The following is an 18792-nucleotide window of genomic DNA, read 5'->3' as shown; positions in this document are numbered from 1 at the left end:
AATATTTCTATGGTCTGTATATATAAAAATACATTTTAGATTTTTCACCACTAGAGAAACAACACAAGGGAAAACTTATTGTGGTTAGCTTCTCACAAAGCCAGTTTTCCAGTCTCTTGTTCTGTTGTTCTGTTTTGGCGGCAGGTTGAAGCGAGAGAGAGAGCGGGAGCCTCTGGACCTGGAGGACGAAATGACACAGACGTCAAGTCCAGGTGGATGGCAAAGCCGCCTGTCAGCATTCCTTCACGTCCATCGTGGCAGTCGGGCTTCATCCCGTAAGTCCTCCCGCGCTTCAGATGCGAGTGATCTGTCAGAACTAGGAGGAGCATGGCTCAATTTGCCACTGCTCTTCCTGTCAGGAGCACACCAGAGTCAGACAGAGGACCATGAGGAGCCTGCGCAAGCCAATGGCAATGGTAATGTGTGCATCATGGTCAGCGAGCCATCTCCTGACACTGGACCTTTTTCCACTGAGGAACCAAAACAGGGCAGCAGCTTAGTCCTGCCGCTCAGTATGAAAGATGAATTGCAAAAGCCGTTAAATAGTGGTGATGTGAGCATTTTAGTTACAGAGGCCTCACCAGAGGCAGTCACCATGCCGTGTGAGGAGGAGAGACCTAGTCATACATCTCAGACAAGTAATAGATCCCAAGAATCTGATGACAGGAAAACTGTGTCTGGCTTAGAAACTGCTTTATCATCAGGGACAAGCACTGCGGCCTTGGACAGGCATCCGTTAGGACTGCTGAGACCTGTAGGGACTGTGCTCTCCTTGTTTCCCATGCAGTTAGGGAGTGTCAATGATACATATAGTGTGCCACGAAAACCAGCATCCGAAGCTGTTACAGGCCCTGTGGACATGCACCCAGTCCGAGTGAGACCAGGCACTGGGCTTTCATTGCCTCCGTCAGATCCTAGTATGAGCAGAAAGGTGGCCAAGTCCTCGCCTGAACGGCGACGCGCTAGACTGCGGCGAAGACGATCAAGTGATGCCACATTGGTGCAAGTTCTGGTGCACAGGGAGTCTGAAGAATCAACTGATGACAAAGGAAGCTGATGAGTCACAGATTAGGTTATCACTTGTTGCACAGCTCCCTTCCGTGAAACGAGGGGGTAGCTACCACTCCTTGTGATCACTGTTCCGATATACACGTTGTTGACCCCTGCACACACATGCCCAAAATTTCCACATGCGAACGTAAATGCAATAATATTAGTAATAGATCTGGAGTCGGATGTGCAACTTTGGGCGTGCTTGTGTTCAGGGTTTTAATTGCACCGTTCCCAGGGTGCGTGTTATAGGTAGAGATGCACTGTACCTGGATACTCGTAAAGTGGACCAAGATGGAAATACTGTTTGTTATGAACCAGTGTGAGCCTCGTTCAGAGAGGTGAGTTATGGCTGTGTCAAGAGAAACCTTTATATGTGGCATCATACATACACTCATGTGGCATAAGTTAGTCAATTATGGCAGGTATAAAATTATAGTCAATTTACAGAGTTGATTCCTTTAATCTCTTAACTCTCAATTTGTACAATCAAAAGGACCCCATTTTACTATGCTTCAACTGTATGACTCAGAAGCATGGGCCCCAATATTTTAATGTGTATTAACACATTCACTGCTAGTCCCGTCACCTGACAAATTTAAGTGTACTGTGTTCCAGTGCCAGTCCTGTCAAGTGACAGGCTCTTGCCAGTGTGTAAATAAAGGCTACTTGCTCCTACACATGTCACTCAAATGCAGAGAAACTTTAAGTATAGTTTGTAAAAGCTAGGAAGAATGGAAATGTACAATTTTCCACTTGTTCTCTTCTATTTCTGCTTCAGATGTATGTTCAGAATCCAATTTTCACTGAAAATGGATTGGTCAAGCAAGTAAAATCCCAGTTTGGAAGCTTGGCAGTGAATGCATCAAGAAAGACATTGCAAACATATCCACAATTATAGACGGGAATTTCCCTTGGTTTCTTACTTTTCTGACATGTTGCAGACGTGACTTCATACAACCTGACAACATGGGACCCATGATTTTGGTCGTCTAGACTTCACAGGCAGATACCAATGTATTTTTTCTTAATGCTCAAATCCTTCCTTTCAAATATACTTCATGTTTTGAATTTAACTACTTCTTATCAATCCATTGCTACATTTAGGAACAGAGCCAGTGAGTGATTGAAAATGAAAGACTTCAGCTTCTCCTGGTTGTGAGCATATTGTACATTTAGCTACACAAATTGATTGTGTCTGCTAAAATTATTTTAATGTTGGTACAAACTGTAAATATAATTAGCATTTTTTTTTTTTTGTTAAACTTATAGAATGATGTCAGACTGGTCCTGGCATATTATAAACATGGGGATCTGAGCCCCTCAAGATGCTTTCCATAATTCATTTTGCCCACCATCAGCATTGACAATATTGTTATTATATTGTATAAACTTGATTAAAATCGAAGGCCTACATAGTTATAAAGTTTTTACCATGGCATATATTGTGCTAGTTGCATAGAACTGTTGTGGAATTCAGCTGTGATGCGCTGTGACTTCCAGAACAGAGCTGTTGTTTTCTTGACAGTACTTTAGGAATCTAGTGAGAAGATAGAAAAAACAGTGTCATCAACAATAAAATTTATTTTTATTTTAGATATTAAAAGCAAACTTGTATTCTTAACAGTAAATTATTCCATTTTTCAATACAGGTGTCTGTAATTTGATTAACTACTCCTATCTTCTGACTTGACTTCTAGAGGTCAAGGTAATGTGTGAAGTTTCTAATCTAGTCTGCTGAAGCATTAAATAAAGACTATAAATCTGAAATAGTTAAGAGTTAATTGACCCTGACCTGAGAATTACATTCAAAACCACAATCTATCCTTTTTCTTCCCCATGAAAAAGAATTCTTTTCAGACTGCAGTCCCACAATTGTGCTGGCAATAATATTTAAGGAGAAGAAGCAGGGGAGAAAGAGAATGAGAAGTAGTAAAAGGGAAAAGAGATATAAGGAAGGAAGAAAATGTAGGACATGGAACGCAGGGAGAAGAATAAAAAGAGGACTAAGATGAAAGAAAGGAGAGGGACAAGAAGATACAGGAAGAGAATCAGAAGAGGAAAGATGAGTACAAGAAGACAAAGAAGAAGAAAGAGGCAGAGAAGGGGCAGTTTTGTATGGTCACAGCTCTCTCTTAAACGTACTGTAAAATTGCTGTTAATGATGTGATTGCATACACGATGTAATCTGCTCTGTAGTTTATGATTGAGGAATGCTTTATAACTACTGCTTTTCTTAATGAGATGCATTGCACTGTGACATGTCCAGCACGCTCCTTTGTAGGATCTACATGACGTTCGTTTGTTTAGCGTGATGACCAGTGATTGAGATGGAATGAAAAGCTAGGGGCATGGTTTTAGCATGTGTGCAGGCCTTTGCTTTTGAAAGGGCATGGCACCCCAAACAATCACTTGGTACAAAGAACAAGCAAGAAATACATCTTTTGGTACCTTCCAAATTATAGTATTACACAATTTTACTAATATAAAATCATGACTTTGGCAATATTGTAAAGCATATTTAATAATTATTAAATATGCTTTACAATATTGCCAAAGTCATGATTTTATATTAGTAAAATTGTGTAATACTATAATTTGGAAGGTACCAAAAGATGTATTTCTTGCTTGTTCTTTGTACCAAGTGATTGTTTGGGGTGCCATGCCCTTTCAAAAGCAAAGGCCTGCACACATGCTAAAACCATGCCCCTAGCTTTTCATTCCATCTCAATCACTGGTCATCACGCTAAACAAACGAACGTCATGTAGATCCTACAAAGGAGCGTGCTGGACATGTCACAGTGCAATGCATCTCATTAAGAAAAGCATTTTTTTAAATGGGCCTATTATAATAGGCCCATTTAAAAAAAAAAGGTAAAGCTATCCCTGTAACAGGCCGTGGAGGCCTATAGGGTTGTGAGACATTAAGGCTGCCATATTTTCTAGACAGTCAGCTCACAGATGGCAGTATGGTTGTCAGCTTTATGTGCCAGCCACCCTGCACCCCCAGGAAGATTCCTGGAACTCATTTCTGTTAGAGGATGAGTCGACACCAGGGCCATAGTGCGGCTGGAAGTATTAGGTGAACTGAAAAATCCAGTGACCTCATTGGGAATCAAACCCACAACCTTCTGTCTTGCAGCATAGTGCCTTAAATAACCATGCTACAACATGCCCCTGCAATAGGCCCATTAGTAATTTTGTTCATATATAACAATATTTCATGGAGTTGTGGGATGGTTTTAAGTTTACTTAAAGCAAGTGGGATGGTTTTAGAATTTCCAAAAGTGAGATGGCATCCCTTTCCATCAACACCACATTGCAAGTGCTGGTGGTAATCATAATTTCCTTCAGACATGTTTGTTGACAGTTTTATCTATGGTGTCCAAAAAGTAATGGTTGGTTTCGAGATCCAATTCTTGGAAAAATAAGAAACACATTCAAGTAATTAATATTTTATTTTAAAATGTACCTCACATAGTTTTGAGCATAATTAATAAGTCTTCAGATATGTAACATTTGTGCCCCTGCATATGTTTAATCTGTATTCCACTTCTTCTCACACATGCCATAGCATATCTCTATTTACTATCTTGTTCGCTTCCCTTGTTCTTACTTTAAAGATATTCACGTCTCTAATTTTGTCAGTATAAATATAATTCTGTATATAGCCCAAAAGTAAAAAATCAAGCAGTGTGAAATCAGAGCTCCTAGGTGGCCACACAGAATTGAACACCACTTGCCAAGCCATCTTTCTGGAAATACTGCACTTAAAATTTCCATAACATGTATAGAGAAATGCAGCACTGCACCATCTTGCTGGTGGCCATTCATAAAACTGTTTGAGTGGAGAATGTAGGGGTACAACATTTAGTGTGTTGCCTTTTATATATTTGGTGACAGAGTTTCCCAAAACCGTACCATTATTTTTCAGACACAGTGTATTATGAAATGTAAAACTAAAATGTTAAAGAAATATATTGAACTATGTAGGAAGTATATTTGCAGTGTAATGGTCCCAGCATTTTTGCTCTGTTTTTGGCTCTGGACAAAATTCCCTTTTGTTTTTTATCTCAAACTGTAAGGCTTATGAAAAAGTTTGTTAGCTATGAAATGTGTATTTCATGTTTCTCTACCCTACTACATTTCTATTGAAACATTTTTCTCCAAGTACTTTCAAGTTATTCTCATGCAACATCAAATATCGGCATTAATGTAAAGTCTTCAATATTATCATATTCGAACCAAAATTGTAATGTGTCAACAACTTTGAATAAATACTGACATGTTAAATATCATAAAAATCTGTTCAGCAGGTCTTGAGTTGTTAAGTGAAGACAGACATGGCTAAGATAGTACATCCAATTTTGTAAATTTTTATTGTGACATGCTATCTATGCTATGTGAAATATTATATGAAACTCCATGTATGTAATCTTGGTACAAGAGAGCAGATTTATTGATTTCANATTGTTTTGAAAGAGACTGTGGACCTGTCGTCTTGACAGATTACTGATGATGATGATGACTTCAATAGCTACTATTCCTGTTAACTACATAGTCCCAAACATAACTATGGTAATGGTAAAGATTTATATTTTGTTGGTTTTGAAGATCTCGTGGCAATGACTGTGAAGAGTACAGTTTCTGGGTTGCAAGGTCGTGTAATTCGGAAACAACCCACAATTGCTGGTTTCTTGCTTGGCTTACTCATCGACCCTGAAGATGGAGTCAATATATTCCTCCGAAACGTCGGACTCTGAGAACTGCATGGAAGTACAACACAGAAACCCGTACTCTCCTTATATTTTTGTGATGAAAAATACCAATAAGGCAGCACAAATGGTTCTTTAAAAAATTGAAGGGAAAGCCTCTGCCACTAGTAGACCGTACTATTTTCTGTCAGATACACAGCATACACAGACGTTATGAAAAAGAATGAGAAGATAAAACGGAAATGGACGATCGAAGGTAATACGGAGAAGCGGCGGCGACGAAGTTTCCCGCCAATAAGTTTTAGTTGCCGCGTTGTGAAGGAGCGGATACGGTGGACACGGAGAGTCGGAATTGGTCGGAAGTTACGGTTTGGTTCCAAGTTTGAAATGAAATTATTTCGAAAGCCGTAATAATGTAAGTTAAAAGTTATAAGTTCATGCAACACGGAGAAAATTTAACGATTTTTCTGAATTGGTCATATTAGTATTTTGGTGATAATGTGATGATTACTGTAGAAGTATATATGACTTCTTCATATATGGTGCAAAGTAATATCAACAAATTAGGTTAGAGTGTAGAGAGTATTTCGTATACAAAGGAACGAAAGAAAACTCTAGGTGTTAAAGATATACACGAATACCGAACTGGTACTATTATACGAGGTACAGGAGATTAATTCAAAGGTTAGCACATAATGGTGTCATCGGGCCATGTTGCAGGAGTTTTTTTTTTTTCGGTACTTCTAAGCGGTTAGGTTAGTTTGTTGTTTCAAGTTAGCATACAAGGATTTAAACTGTATTCTGCAATCCTGTCTAGTATTCAGAAAAAGTTTGTATAGTTTCTATAGACGGAGGTCAGTGTGCGGTGGTGTTAACATTGAATGAAATTCATCCTTGTGAGAACGTCAGAACTCTCATAAACGATTTGTTCTAGGGCAATGGAGACTCTTAGACATACAGCGGAGAGTAATGACACAGCTGAGTACTTTGAAAGTTACGATAATCTGGATGTAAGTGCATTTTATCCATCTTGACATCAAGCAGTATATAAATTTATTTATTATGAATGGAGGAAAATTATTGTCTTCTGGGATGTGACATCATGTAATCTGATAGATTGTTACCACTCCTTCAGAGGAATCTGCTGTTTCCATCTTTAGTATAAGAGAAAGGTGAAGTTGAAGGCAGATGATTCCCCCAAAACATTGGTGCCCATCTGTTAAACCACACTCCATCACATTTCAGAAGATCTCAATCTGAATAATATCCAGGCATATTGGTGATTTTATGTTTTCACCACCAGATATACTTGGATGAAATTTGATACTGGAATCTGCACTTAGAATTATTTGATTAATTTGTTTTTAGTTGTAATTATTTCATTGACTCACATAGTTTTTAGAGTGATATATTTCATTTCTTTTAAAAACACACATGAAACTAAATATTTTGAATAATTATTACTCTTACTGAGGCACATATTTCACCATTTTTATGCTGAGATATAGAAAGCTAACAAGAAGTTCTAGTAAGAACTAATTTCCTACTTTACTTTAGTATGAAATGGACCACACAGAAAATGATGCGTCCATTAATTATTCTGTTGTTGCTTATGTTCATTCTTATGCAGGTTTACTGAGCCATTGCCTAGGCCCTTGAACCAGTAGGGGAGAGACATACAGACACACAAATAAAGTAGGCTAACAACCTCAGGACTGTTGCTTAGCAGTGGCCATCTCCACAGCATTCCTTCGACTGCACTAGTCCAACTTTTAGGCATCATGTCATATATGTTTATATGATATTGTAATGGCCTTCACTTCTGGCTCAATTATTCCATTTTTCTGGAGTGGAAGTATAGGCAGACACACAGACAGCAAGGTGATTTTATAAGTCTCCTTTTATTTATTCAAATAAGGGGAGTGGCCAAAAATTTGTTCCTGTGCTTAATTAAGAACAACACCTTGGAGACATGGGGGTGTAGATGTATAGCTCCACACATTCTTAACCTTGGCCTTAGATGGAAGTGAATGGTCAACTTCATACCCTAGCCTCTTTATCTCTGGACTCTGGTAACCATTTTATCCAGTTCGATCCTGTGCAGAAGAAATAAGCCCCATAACCCAATCAGCAAGCAACTGAGCTCTCCAGAGTCACATAGACAGCTCTTCACAGTTAAACTTAATATTTATGGATTTTGATTCATGGCAATTCAAATAGATGTTCCCTCTCCCCTCCCCCCACAAAGGGACAGGGTTAATGCCATGTGCACATTCTTTGTAACATCTGAATTTGGGTAAAATTTGACTCAGGCAAAGAGAGTGTGTAGACTGGAGTGTCCACTGATTGCTCGGTGAACGGGCTGTGAAACGGCTGTGTGTACTCTGTTGTAAAGTGTCTCATGCTTGGCGATGTATGTAGGTGCACCAACTGATGCTGAGAGACACCGTCAGGATTCAAGCATATAAAAATGCTATCTTCTCATGCACAGAATACTTCAAGGACAAAGTGATCATGGATGTTGGAGCTGGGACAGGTATGAGTTTGTGCAGATAAAATAAGTGTAAGATTGTAGTCTTTTGAGGTACAATTCTGTATTGTCTAGTACATGGCTACGAGCATTCCAGGAGAACTGCTGCCTTCTTTAGGTGGAGGCTTTCTTGGAGGCTCTGTAGCTGATATGCAAAACAATATTATATAAGGGAATAGCCAGGATAGATCAGTATTGTGACTAGTTTATGGGTTGATAACTGGGAAATTATTTTTGAATCCCAGCAGGAGCAGAGATTTTATGTCTTCTGAAATGTTCATACTGTCTCTGGGATCACTCAGCTTCTGTTCAGTGCATACTAGGAGCTATTTTAACAGAGGTAAAGTGGTTGGGTCATGAAGCCGACCACTCACTTCCATTCAGTGCTCAGATCAAAAGTGCCTGGAGCTATACCTCCATAATTTATTATTTAAATATATTTTTAGCAGTATCTTACAATAAAGAGATGAATTACAAATAATCTGCATGTGTCCAAGAAACTGTGAAATGTAACTCCTTCCACAAGAATTTTGTCCTCGTTGAACAACCAGTCTCCTATGCAGTAAGTCAGTTTTTTCATGAAGACATACTCCACGTGGGTTTAGGGAGTTTCTGTTCTTGTCCAGTGTGTGTTACTTCAAAAGAACACATTGTTTCAGAAACTGGATCTGTTTCCACCATGTGAAAAGATGAAGAAGGTGCTATATCTGTTACTGTTATGTTCTAGTATCTGTAACTGTAGGGCATGTGGTAGCTTAGCTCTGCTACAAGATGGAAGGTCGCGGGTTTGATTCCCAATGAAATCATGGGATTTTTTTTTTAATTGACCTAATCATTCCAGCTGCACTATGATCCTGGAGTCAACTCCATATCTAGCAGAAAAGAGTACCACGAATCTTCCAGGGGGTAAAGGCTGGCCGGCACATAAGGCTGACAACCTCACTGCCATCTGTGAGCCTTGATATCTCACAACCCTATGGGACTCCGTGGCCTATTACAGGGATAGCTTTACCTTTATATGTGACTGTATTTGAGGAACCTGATAATGGCTTTTGGTGGAAGAGGCAGGCATATACTGTAATTCTGTATTTTTTTTCCGTCAGTAATGCAAGCACGGCCACGGTTATGAGTCCGCGTGTGGCTGAGTGACTGAGATTAGCTGTTTCCAAAAGATCCAGCTGAGCAGGTGCCCTCATATGTTTTCATCTGAATGTGGAGGAAAGAATCCAGTTTTTGAAACTTTGTGTTCTTTGCGGACGGATGGAGTCAAGAAGCTCAGGAACACAAAGTCCTGTGTGACAGTTTTGAAACGGTGCCTATAATTAACCAGTGATTATTCAGGAGATCAGATGTGTTTAGTAAGCACAGTAAGAATACTAGGTGATATTTCTAGACAAGAATGCTTAGTGGGAATGGGGCAGCCAGTCATCTCCCCATTTTCCATTTTTCTTTTGGGAGGGGGGATAAATCAAAATTGAGAAAGGAGGCAATTACCAAATTTTAATGTGAAAAATTAAAAGGATTTCTTTAAATGAATATTCTTCTATTCTGAATACTGTAGGATAATCAGTAAAAATAGTTTTAGATGTCTTCAACAAACGTTTGTAAGCAGATTTTCTGGCTTCCTCCCTCCTTTCAGAAAACCCATTACTCTCCCTTCGGAAAGAATTCTGATGGTTTTAACGTTTGCAAAAGTATTCAGTATTGGGCCTTTGGTTTCTGATAAAAAGGTAAAGTTGTCGCACTGCTTAATTTAATTAAGCACTGTACCATGTAGACACACAGGGGAGTAGAGGTATAGCTCCACCATTCTTAACCTTGGTACTAGATGGAGGTGAGTGGTTCACACCCCGGTTGCTCTCCCTCCAGGGTAAATTCACCCATTACCCATTGGATATGAAACTGGGTGGGCCCAGAGCTGGTTCCAATGTTGTGGAGTAAAGAAAAATCTTGTCCATGGCAGGATTTGAACCCTGACTGTCCAACCTTTCGTTTTTTCATACCATGGAGTTAGTTTCAGTGATACTTTATATTTGGAGCCTAATATCCAGGGTTATAAGCCCACAGATTCTATTCTGAAATCATGTTGCAGGTATTCTGTCCATCTTCTGTGCCCAGGCTGGAGCTAGAGTGGTGTACGCTGTGGAGGCAAGTGTTCTTGCCAACATCATTCCAAAAGTTGCGAAAGAAAACAATTTCTCTGCTGTTATTAGGGTATGTGATGCCATTTCAAAAGTAGGTAACCAAGTGTATATTCGTAGCATGACTTACATACACTAAAATAAGGTTATTGTGTGTTACAAGTCTGGAATTTACTACCTTCCTAAATTATCATTATTTATTCTTTAACATGAAAGTATAATATTCATAAGTTATCCTTTACAGGTGTTTCTCATAATATTGTGCCTAGTTACAGAAAATGGAATAGCATTTTTAACATATTCACTATTATGTGGTTATGACTGTACCAGGCTGCTTGGTCTGGCAGCAATGCCCTAGACTTGTATTCAGGAGGAACTGGGTTTGCCAACTATCTTGACTGAGGGCTTTTGTGGTTTTCCTCAGTCCCTCCAGTAAACATCAGGAAAGCATGACTGCTTTCCAAATTCTTTTTGCTTCATCAGTCATCATACTATTTGATGCTTTATAGTACATATACTGAAAGCATCATAAAATAAACTGCAAATAAAAATGACCCACATTCCACTTGAATCAGCCATTCTTGCATAAATATTTTTCGAATGAAGATCCTAGTTCTGGCTGATATTTTCAGCAGTGAGATTTGGGGCTCTCATGAGAGTTAATATGAAGATTGTTGTCTTTTAGGATGAGATGCTGTGTAATCCAGTAGAAAATGTCATCTCAGAGGCACCCACTACCTCCATGTTCAGGACAGAAGAGTGAGTGGCCATCTTTCTTCTTTCTTCTCCCATTTCCTTTTTTCTACATTTCTTTTTTCACGACTGATAAAATTGTCCTTTTATGGGTCACTGGTTCCCTTTCATTTGCTCATAGCTGTGGTCCTGGCCGTCCCTTCTCTATATAATTCACTTCACCTTCTACCCTGAAGATGGAGGCAAGAGGTTCATCATAATATTTGATATCTGTCTACCACAGTGCATGGTGTCATGTCTGAGAAGACCATATTCTTAATGTTTCCTGTCATGAGAACCTGAAAACACAACACATTTCTACTTGCATAAATACAAATCCCTGTCCAGAAATGTTACAGAGCCAAGTCATTGGGAAGAATGTGGTTTTTCTGAACATTCATTTTTCATTCTGCTTTCCTTTCTTGCCATTCATTTCCTCTTTTGTTTTCTGTCGCTTAATCATATTGCTGATTCCCTTCTTCTTCCTCCATCTCTTCTGCTCCTCTTTTTTTTGTCTCCATTTTCTTCTCCACCTTCTCGTCTGCCTTTACTTTTCTTGTCCTTCTCTTCTTCTGTCATCTCCTCATGCTTTTATTTTTTTGTTCTTTTTAACCCTTCCTTTCCTCGTCCTTCATTTTAAATACTACCACCAGTAAATTTGTGTGTTTAGGGTATAAAAGGGTTAACTTTTGAATTCATGCCTTGGTCCAAATGTGGCAGTGCTGTGAACAATTTTCATTTGAACAGCCCCCATATGCAATATACATACTATGCAAAATAGATGGAGCCAAACAACCACCATTTTATAACGTCCTAAAATTTTATGTGGTAGTTGTTATTCACTAGCCGAGCAGTCTAAGGCATGTACTGTCCTCGCTCACTTGGAAACCAGGATCGTGGGTTCGAATCATACTAGGGGCATGGATGTTTTTTTTGAGTTTGTGTGTGTGCGTTTTTCTGTGTTTGTGTACAGGTAGAGGCCTTGCGACGAGCTGATCACCCGCCCAAGGAGTCCTACCGAATGTGTTTGATCTAGAAAAACCGAAGTGAACGGAGAAGTTCATGGAGGTAGGCCTAGGCCCACTGGAGCTGTAGTGCCAAGGAAAAAGAAAAAAAGTAGTTATTCACAAAATATGAAGCTTGAAAATGGAGGTTGTTATGGCAGTAAAAATTAGGTTCTGGTCTTTCTGAGTTGCGACAGTTTAGTCTTGTACATAGGTTCAGAGATTTTAGCATCTATACAAGATCTGCTGCCCACGCACACCCCTATCCAGGGGGTATTAAGGTTTTCCTTCCAGGGATGAAGTGGCCAACGCATAAAGCAGCATTTTGTCACAAGTAGTAACATGAAATTCCCTGACAGTGTGATGAAAACTGCATTGTTGTACAAGAATCTGAGAAACAACAATAAAAATACTGCATCATAGCAATCATGACATTGCTACTGGCTTCAAGTTACAGAATTAGGCAAAATTACAGGCACTTGTTTACATTGCTGCATAACATGTTTAGGTGACTGCCAGTTAATGGCCCAAATATAAACAAAAGAGCAGCAGAAATTAGTGTCAATGTCATATAAAGCAAAGTGAAGCAGTTGTACCAAGTGGGTTAATGTAGCGATAACCATTTAGACTTATATTCAGGAGATGCTCGGTTCGAATCCCAGCTGGGACACCAGCTATCCTGGCTGCAATTTTTTGTGGCTTTCCTCAGCAACTTCAGGCAAATGCCTAGATAATTACCACGATTATACTGCGACCACTTACTTCCAAATCTCTTTGATATAGAATTTGAGGTTCTGACAGCAGTGGTTGTGAAGAGTATTGTCTTCTGGGATGTAACACTGTGTAGTCCATTGACAGTCAACCGATGTGTCAGAGGAACATCATCTCCATCTTCAGAGTTGAAGAATAAGCCAGGCGAGAAACCAGCGTGAAAGCAGTTTGCAACCAGAGCCATATCTTCGACATACCACCTCCATCTTCAGAGTTGAAGAATAAGCCGGGCAAGAAACCAGTGTGAAAGCAGTTGTCAACCAGAGCCAGATTTTCAACCATGAAGATGGAGGCAATGTTCCTTTGAAACATCGGTTGACTTTCAGCAGACCACCACTCTTCATTTCTCTTCATATTCATCCTTTACAAATTTCCTTCCGTGTCGTGACAGACTTCGACATTGTACCAGATCCAGTATTTTCTTCAAGGCACAGGTATGCCTTCATTTCCCAGCCAGAGAGTCAGCTGCTGCTGCTCTAATTAGGGTGGAGTTGCACAGTGGTGCACGGCTCAGACTTCATTGCTACAGTTGTGTCTTCCCACCTTGCAATTTCCCATGTCCATCTTGTTTTTTATTCCTGATCTTGATAAATTTAAAATGATGATTGTTTAAAAATCTGCATTTGAGGTGAGCCATGATTGGTATTGCCTTTGGGACCTGTTTCAGATAGTTTAAACAAGTTTAAAAAAAATGTCCACAGAAAGCATGCACAGCTAATAGTCGATATGTTAATCAGTACTTGTTTGTAGGGTGTATATTATGCCATACCCCAAAGACTGGGTATTTCAGGATGCAGATGCATGGACCTTCAAGATGGACAATGTAAATTCATGATGGAAGCAAACTGCAAATAAGACCAATAATTATATGTTATTTTGCTTATAGAGACAGTATGCATACTGAAGTATGTGTTCACGTTGAAGTTAAATCTAATCAGAGCATGTTACTTTCACTCAAATACAGATTTCGATGAATGCTTTGTGCTTTACGTGTTTTCCGACACAGTGTTGTTGCATTAGGTATGTAAGCACAAAGTCTATAGTAGTGCGTTCAAGTGTTTCTGATCATGATGTGACTATAATAGGGAATTACAAATAAACCGAAAGCAAGAAAATGATGACACATACAGTACAGATGACAATGTGCAACTGGTCTTCATGTGTGAAGAAATGTGAGTTAATGAGGCTGTCTGGAATATTCACCATTTCTTCCAAGATAAGTATTTGAAAATCACAAATAATAAGTCTGTTTTACTGCCCATAGCAATACTGGAATGTGTATGTGTAGCTCTGAAAGTTAGTGAGTGTACAGTTTGAACCACACTGAAGGAGTTTTCTCTACGTGTAAGTACATATCAGAGATTTGTATAATTCCTTTCATGTTTTAATAGAACCTAAGGTTAACCAGTCCTAAACATGCAGTATATGAAATTCTTTCTCAGGTTTAAAATGAATGAATTGGTTGAAGAGCATGGAAGCACAGTTTTACACACACCACTGTATCAGTGCAATTTCAGTCACACTGAAATGGTTTGGTCCCGGACTAAGAGATGTTACAAAAGCAACGTTGATCAAAATGGGTTTGGAATGGAAGCTGTGAAAAATGTGTGGGAGGAATTACTGTAGCAGGTTTGTATGTTTGTTATTCTGTGTCAGCTACAAAGTAAAGTCTCGGATTTAAAGGTAAAAGGTAAAGTTGTCCGTGTGCTTAAGTAATTGAGCACTATGCCTTGAAGAGGCATGTGAGGGAGAAATGATTCACATGACTGGCAAATTCCACTTGGTTAAACATTGTTGAGTATTAATGGTTAACACAATTGGATTGATTTATGTTGCTATTGTCGCAGGTTCAAGTCCCGATGAGGTCATAGGATTTTTTCAATTGACCTAATCCTTCCAGCCACACTAGGCCCTGGGATTTACTCAGCCTCTAACAGAAATGAGTACCAGGAATTAATTAAATAATTTTCCTGGGGAGTAAAGCGTGGCCGGCGTGTAAGGCTGACAACCTTACCGCCATTTTTGAGCCGATTGTCTAGATAGTATGGGACCCTCAACGTCTCACAACCCTATGGGCCTTCACGGCCTGGTACAGGGATAGCTTTACTTTTTTTTACTTTTTTTATTCATTCAAGTCACAGATTAATTATAATGTATTGTTTACTGCCAGTGCTGTTCTATGAACACATATCTTGAAACTCTCACAGAAGCAGAAAATAATTTTGAAATTACGTAATGACAGTTTGGTTCTCCTTATCCGTAATTTGCTTTTCTGTTGCATAGCAGCTGCCCTGTATATTTACTAGATTCTATGGTGTATGTTTCTTATAATTTGTTTCTTGTTTGGAGTGGAAGAAACGCTTTGTTATTGGGCTAAGGGCATTACTGCTTCCATCCACATCACTAGGGAAGCAACATTGATTGTACATGTTAATCTAAACAGTTATACTGTAGGATATAGTTGCTGTGGACAAAAGCTGGTAAAAGGAGAAGTGAGTATCTTTGTAAAGAATCCATTATTTAATCATGAGACAAAAATAATTACTGTAATGAAGAGGACATAAAATGCTGTGCAACTGGAGTCTGTTTTTTCTGACAGGCTTCTCCTATCTGCAGATCCTTCAGTTGTGATTTTGAACTTTCATAAACAAGGTAGAAAATATGAACTGTGTTTATAAACCTAAACCCAAATTTGTCATCTGTAGTAATATAAATGATGGTTATCTTGTTGCAAAGTACCAAAAACAATGTCTAAACTCACTTGTAGCATCTTGCAGTCATGAGTCATTAGTTGACTTCCCCAGAAGACACAGAGATATTGGGTTTTCGGACTTTATCCATCGTCCTGGTTTCTAAGAAAAAACATGACGTTTCAGAAATTGGATCTGTTTCCGTCCTCAGGTGAGGTAAAACACCTATTCTGTTGGGTCCCTTAGAAAGAGTTAGCCTCAATCACTGGTCCAGTGACACTGCTAAAGGATTTACTGTCTAAGTAATGTAGACTGGAACAGGCATTAAGCAGCCATACTGTGGATTCAAAATTTAACACATTTTTTAATATCTTAAGAATTTTTGAAGGAAGTTTCCTCACCAAGTTGGAGGATGTGGTGACTCAAAATAATGAATGGCTGATTAAATTGATCAAACATCTTCTAAATGCAAACATCTGCACCTAAATAGCCACTCTAGTAATAACCAAATAATGAAAATTCACTGCAAGACATATTGCAGAGTTTTAACTCACTTTGAACAAAACTTACACATTACAATAAACAGACATTAGAATTAAAAATAAATAAAATAAATCTGGAAAACTGCAAAACGAAACAGATAACTACTCCACAGAGGAAGGGGCATTGTCCATAAACATAAATGATACCATAATGAAAAATCCTAAACTCACAGCAAAATTTTTAAATACTTCTTAACAGTTATAGAAATAATTAACAGTGCTACTAATAATGATGCTGCTCCTTTGATATAATTACAGGTACACCTAGATTTATGTGACAGTCGTGGTCTGGAAAAGGAAGACATGATGAAATGGAGTAAATTGAACATAATTTCCCTATAAGAATCAGTGAAATGAGATCTGCCACACAGAATATCAGTATTCTTGCTATTATGTTTCCTGACTGTCTTGTGCAGTACAGTGCATCCATCCTCTGTTTTCAGTTGCCCACAGCCTCTGATTTCTCATGTAACAGTAGACATGCAGAAGATGTTGCATTCCCCCTTCTTTTTCACTACTCCTTCAACACTTGCCATGCAATGCCCTGTTCACCTTCCCTTCCTAACTTTCACTCTGGCAGCAGACAGTTTCCATTACAGTGGATGCTGTTAATTTAATGTTGTCTAAATAAGTTGAGTGTGTTAAAATTAAGTCACATTTTTGTAAACTTATATAATGTGGAATACATGTACTTAGTGACAGTACTGTATCATCTGAGATTTCTGTATATATCATGTGTCTGGATGAAAGGTAACCAAAATAAAAAAAATATATCTCAGAAAGTTATTGTCATACACATATCCGGTTTATGTCGTCGGTGAGGAAAACCCTGTAAGTTTTCTTTTCCATGCCTGGCTTACACGCATGCGCTGCCACATTTCTGCCAGCATGTTAGGAATCACTTGGACAGAGTGATGGCTGGGAGACAGATAGGCAGAAGTGCATCAATTGCTTGGACTCCTAGGTCGCCAGATTTGACCCGACTGAATTTTTTCCTGTGGGATTATGAGAAGATCATTGTCATCAGGTTAAGATCAATGACCTGCAACACCTGAAAGCCTGCATAAGAGATGCTGTGGCTATGGTAACACCAAACATGCTGGACCGTCTGGATATTCGTCATGCCACCAAGGGAGCTCACATTGAAATTTACTGAGAAAGTTATATACTCAGAAAAAAACTTTGATAGTTTCCCTTTATAGTGGTGTAACCCATTAATGTGTGTAATAAAAGCTTTCTGAGATATAATTATTTTATTTTGGATACCTTTCATCCAGACACCATGTATAATTGTATCTGTATTGGAGAGAGTAATTTGTTTTCTGATTTGTTCTACATACTTCATTAAGACTTATGATGTTTCTGGCAAATAAATTCTTTTCTTTTACACCAAAGAACACCCTGCCCAATTTTTGTAATTGGTTGTTCCTGTATTGGATATTGTACTGTTGTTACATTAATTATGTGAATGTACAAGATGTGTTATGTATAAAATTACAACACTAATAATAATAACTTTATGACTTGAAATGAATGATAATATTTTTAAATCCTTCCTGGTGATTTTTATGACAACTGTTTACAGGATTGCATGTGAAGAGGTAAAGAATAATAACTTTTTCTTCATTAAACATTTCCCAAGTATGAACACCTATGAAAAACCAGGTTTCCTTAAAACAAACATGAATTGGTGTATTTCTGACCAAAGAGAATACAATAATTACATTACATTTGTTATGCTTTCCACATGTCGCAATCTGGCAGTTGTACCAAACAAGATGCACCCTCTCTCCTGGTAACAGCACATGCTGCAGTGAGATGAGTGCAACAGCTGCAAGACACTCTGTTGTTAATACTAGTTAATGGTTAACAGCATTAGTGCCGTTTGAATCCTGTTTCGTTAAGGATAATTTTTGTGAATACGAGGGGGTACCCAAAAGAAACCAAACTTATTTTTTTTAAACTTATTTATTCAAATTTTAAGCACAAACCTTCAGTCCCCTTCAAAGTACTCTCCACTTACCCTAATACACTTGTCTAGTCTTTTATTCCATTTTTCAAAACATTGTCTAAATTCATCTTTTGAGATGCTTGACAGCACCTCCGTCGTTTTTTCCTTTCATGTCTCTCTTCATTCGAGGAAACAAAAAAAAGTCGCACGGGGCAAGGTCGGGTGAGTATGGAGGGTGAGGAACAGGGGTCATACCATTTTTAGTCAAGAATTGTCATACAGACAGGGCTGTGTGAGCAGGGGCATTGTCATGATGGAAAAACCAGTCACCCGACTGCCACAAATCTGGCCGCTGAGCTCCAAGTCACTCCTGACAACTCCACAATTTCTTCAATGGTCTGTCATCAATCTTCCTTGATGATTTCACGAATTTTTTCAACATTTTCATGTGTTCGGGCCGTGGAAGGACGACCAGAACGAGGTTTGTCATCAATCGACATTTCACCATTTTTGAAACGGGAAAACCACTCAAACACTTGAGTTTTCCCCATAGCATCGTCCTTGTACGCCGTTTTTAACATTTCAGGAGTTTCTGTTCCACTTTTCCCGAGCAAAAAGCAGAATTTCACCGCCGCACGCTGTTCACGAAAATCAGCCATTGCAAAA

The 18792-nt window shown here is 38.7% G+C and overlaps 2 protein-coding genes across 7 annotated transcripts in view; both read left to right on the top strand.

Moving 5' to 3' along the window:
• LOC111862803 (sodium channel protein 60E) overlaps nucleotides 1-2820 on the top strand; it is a 142540-nt gene extending 139720 nt beyond the window's left edge. For all 3 annotated transcript variants that reach the window (XM_023848493.2, XM_023848492.2, XM_033750800.1), the window contains one exon: nucleotides 145-2820. In XM_023848493.2, the coding sequence (XP_023704261.1) occupies nucleotides 145-1057 (913 nt within the window). In that variant the 3' untranslated portion in view covers nucleotides 1058-2820. The remainder of the gene's footprint in view (nucleotides 1-144) is intronic.
• A 3275-nt stretch (nucleotides 2821-6095) lies between these two features.
• The window catches only part of LOC111862825 (protein arginine N-methyltransferase 6), an 18325-nt gene continuing 5628 nt past the window's right edge, over nucleotides 6096-18792 (top strand). The window contains exons 1-4 of one of the 4 annotated variants that reach the window (XM_023848548.2): nucleotides 6096-6180; nucleotides 6700-6775; nucleotides 8187-8301; nucleotides 10388-10509. In XM_023848548.2, the coding sequence (XP_023704316.1) occupies nucleotides 6179-6180; nucleotides 6700-6775; nucleotides 8187-8301; nucleotides 10388-10509 (315 nt within the window). In that variant the 5' untranslated portion in view covers nucleotides 6096-6178. The other 3 variants (XM_023848552.2, XM_023848549.2, XM_023848551.2) reach the window with 3 other exon arrangements.

This window comes from Cryptotermes secundus, unplaced genomic scaffold (assembly GCF_002891405.2).
Source record: "Cryptotermes secundus unplaced genomic scaffold, Csec_1.0 scaffold462, whole genome shotgun sequence".
NCBI classification, from domain to species: Eukaryota; Metazoa; Arthropoda; class Insecta; order Blattodea; family Kalotermitidae; genus Cryptotermes; species Cryptotermes secundus.
The sequence above is the reverse complement of the archived record's forward strand: the minus strand, read 5'-3'. Positions and strand labels throughout refer to the sequence as shown.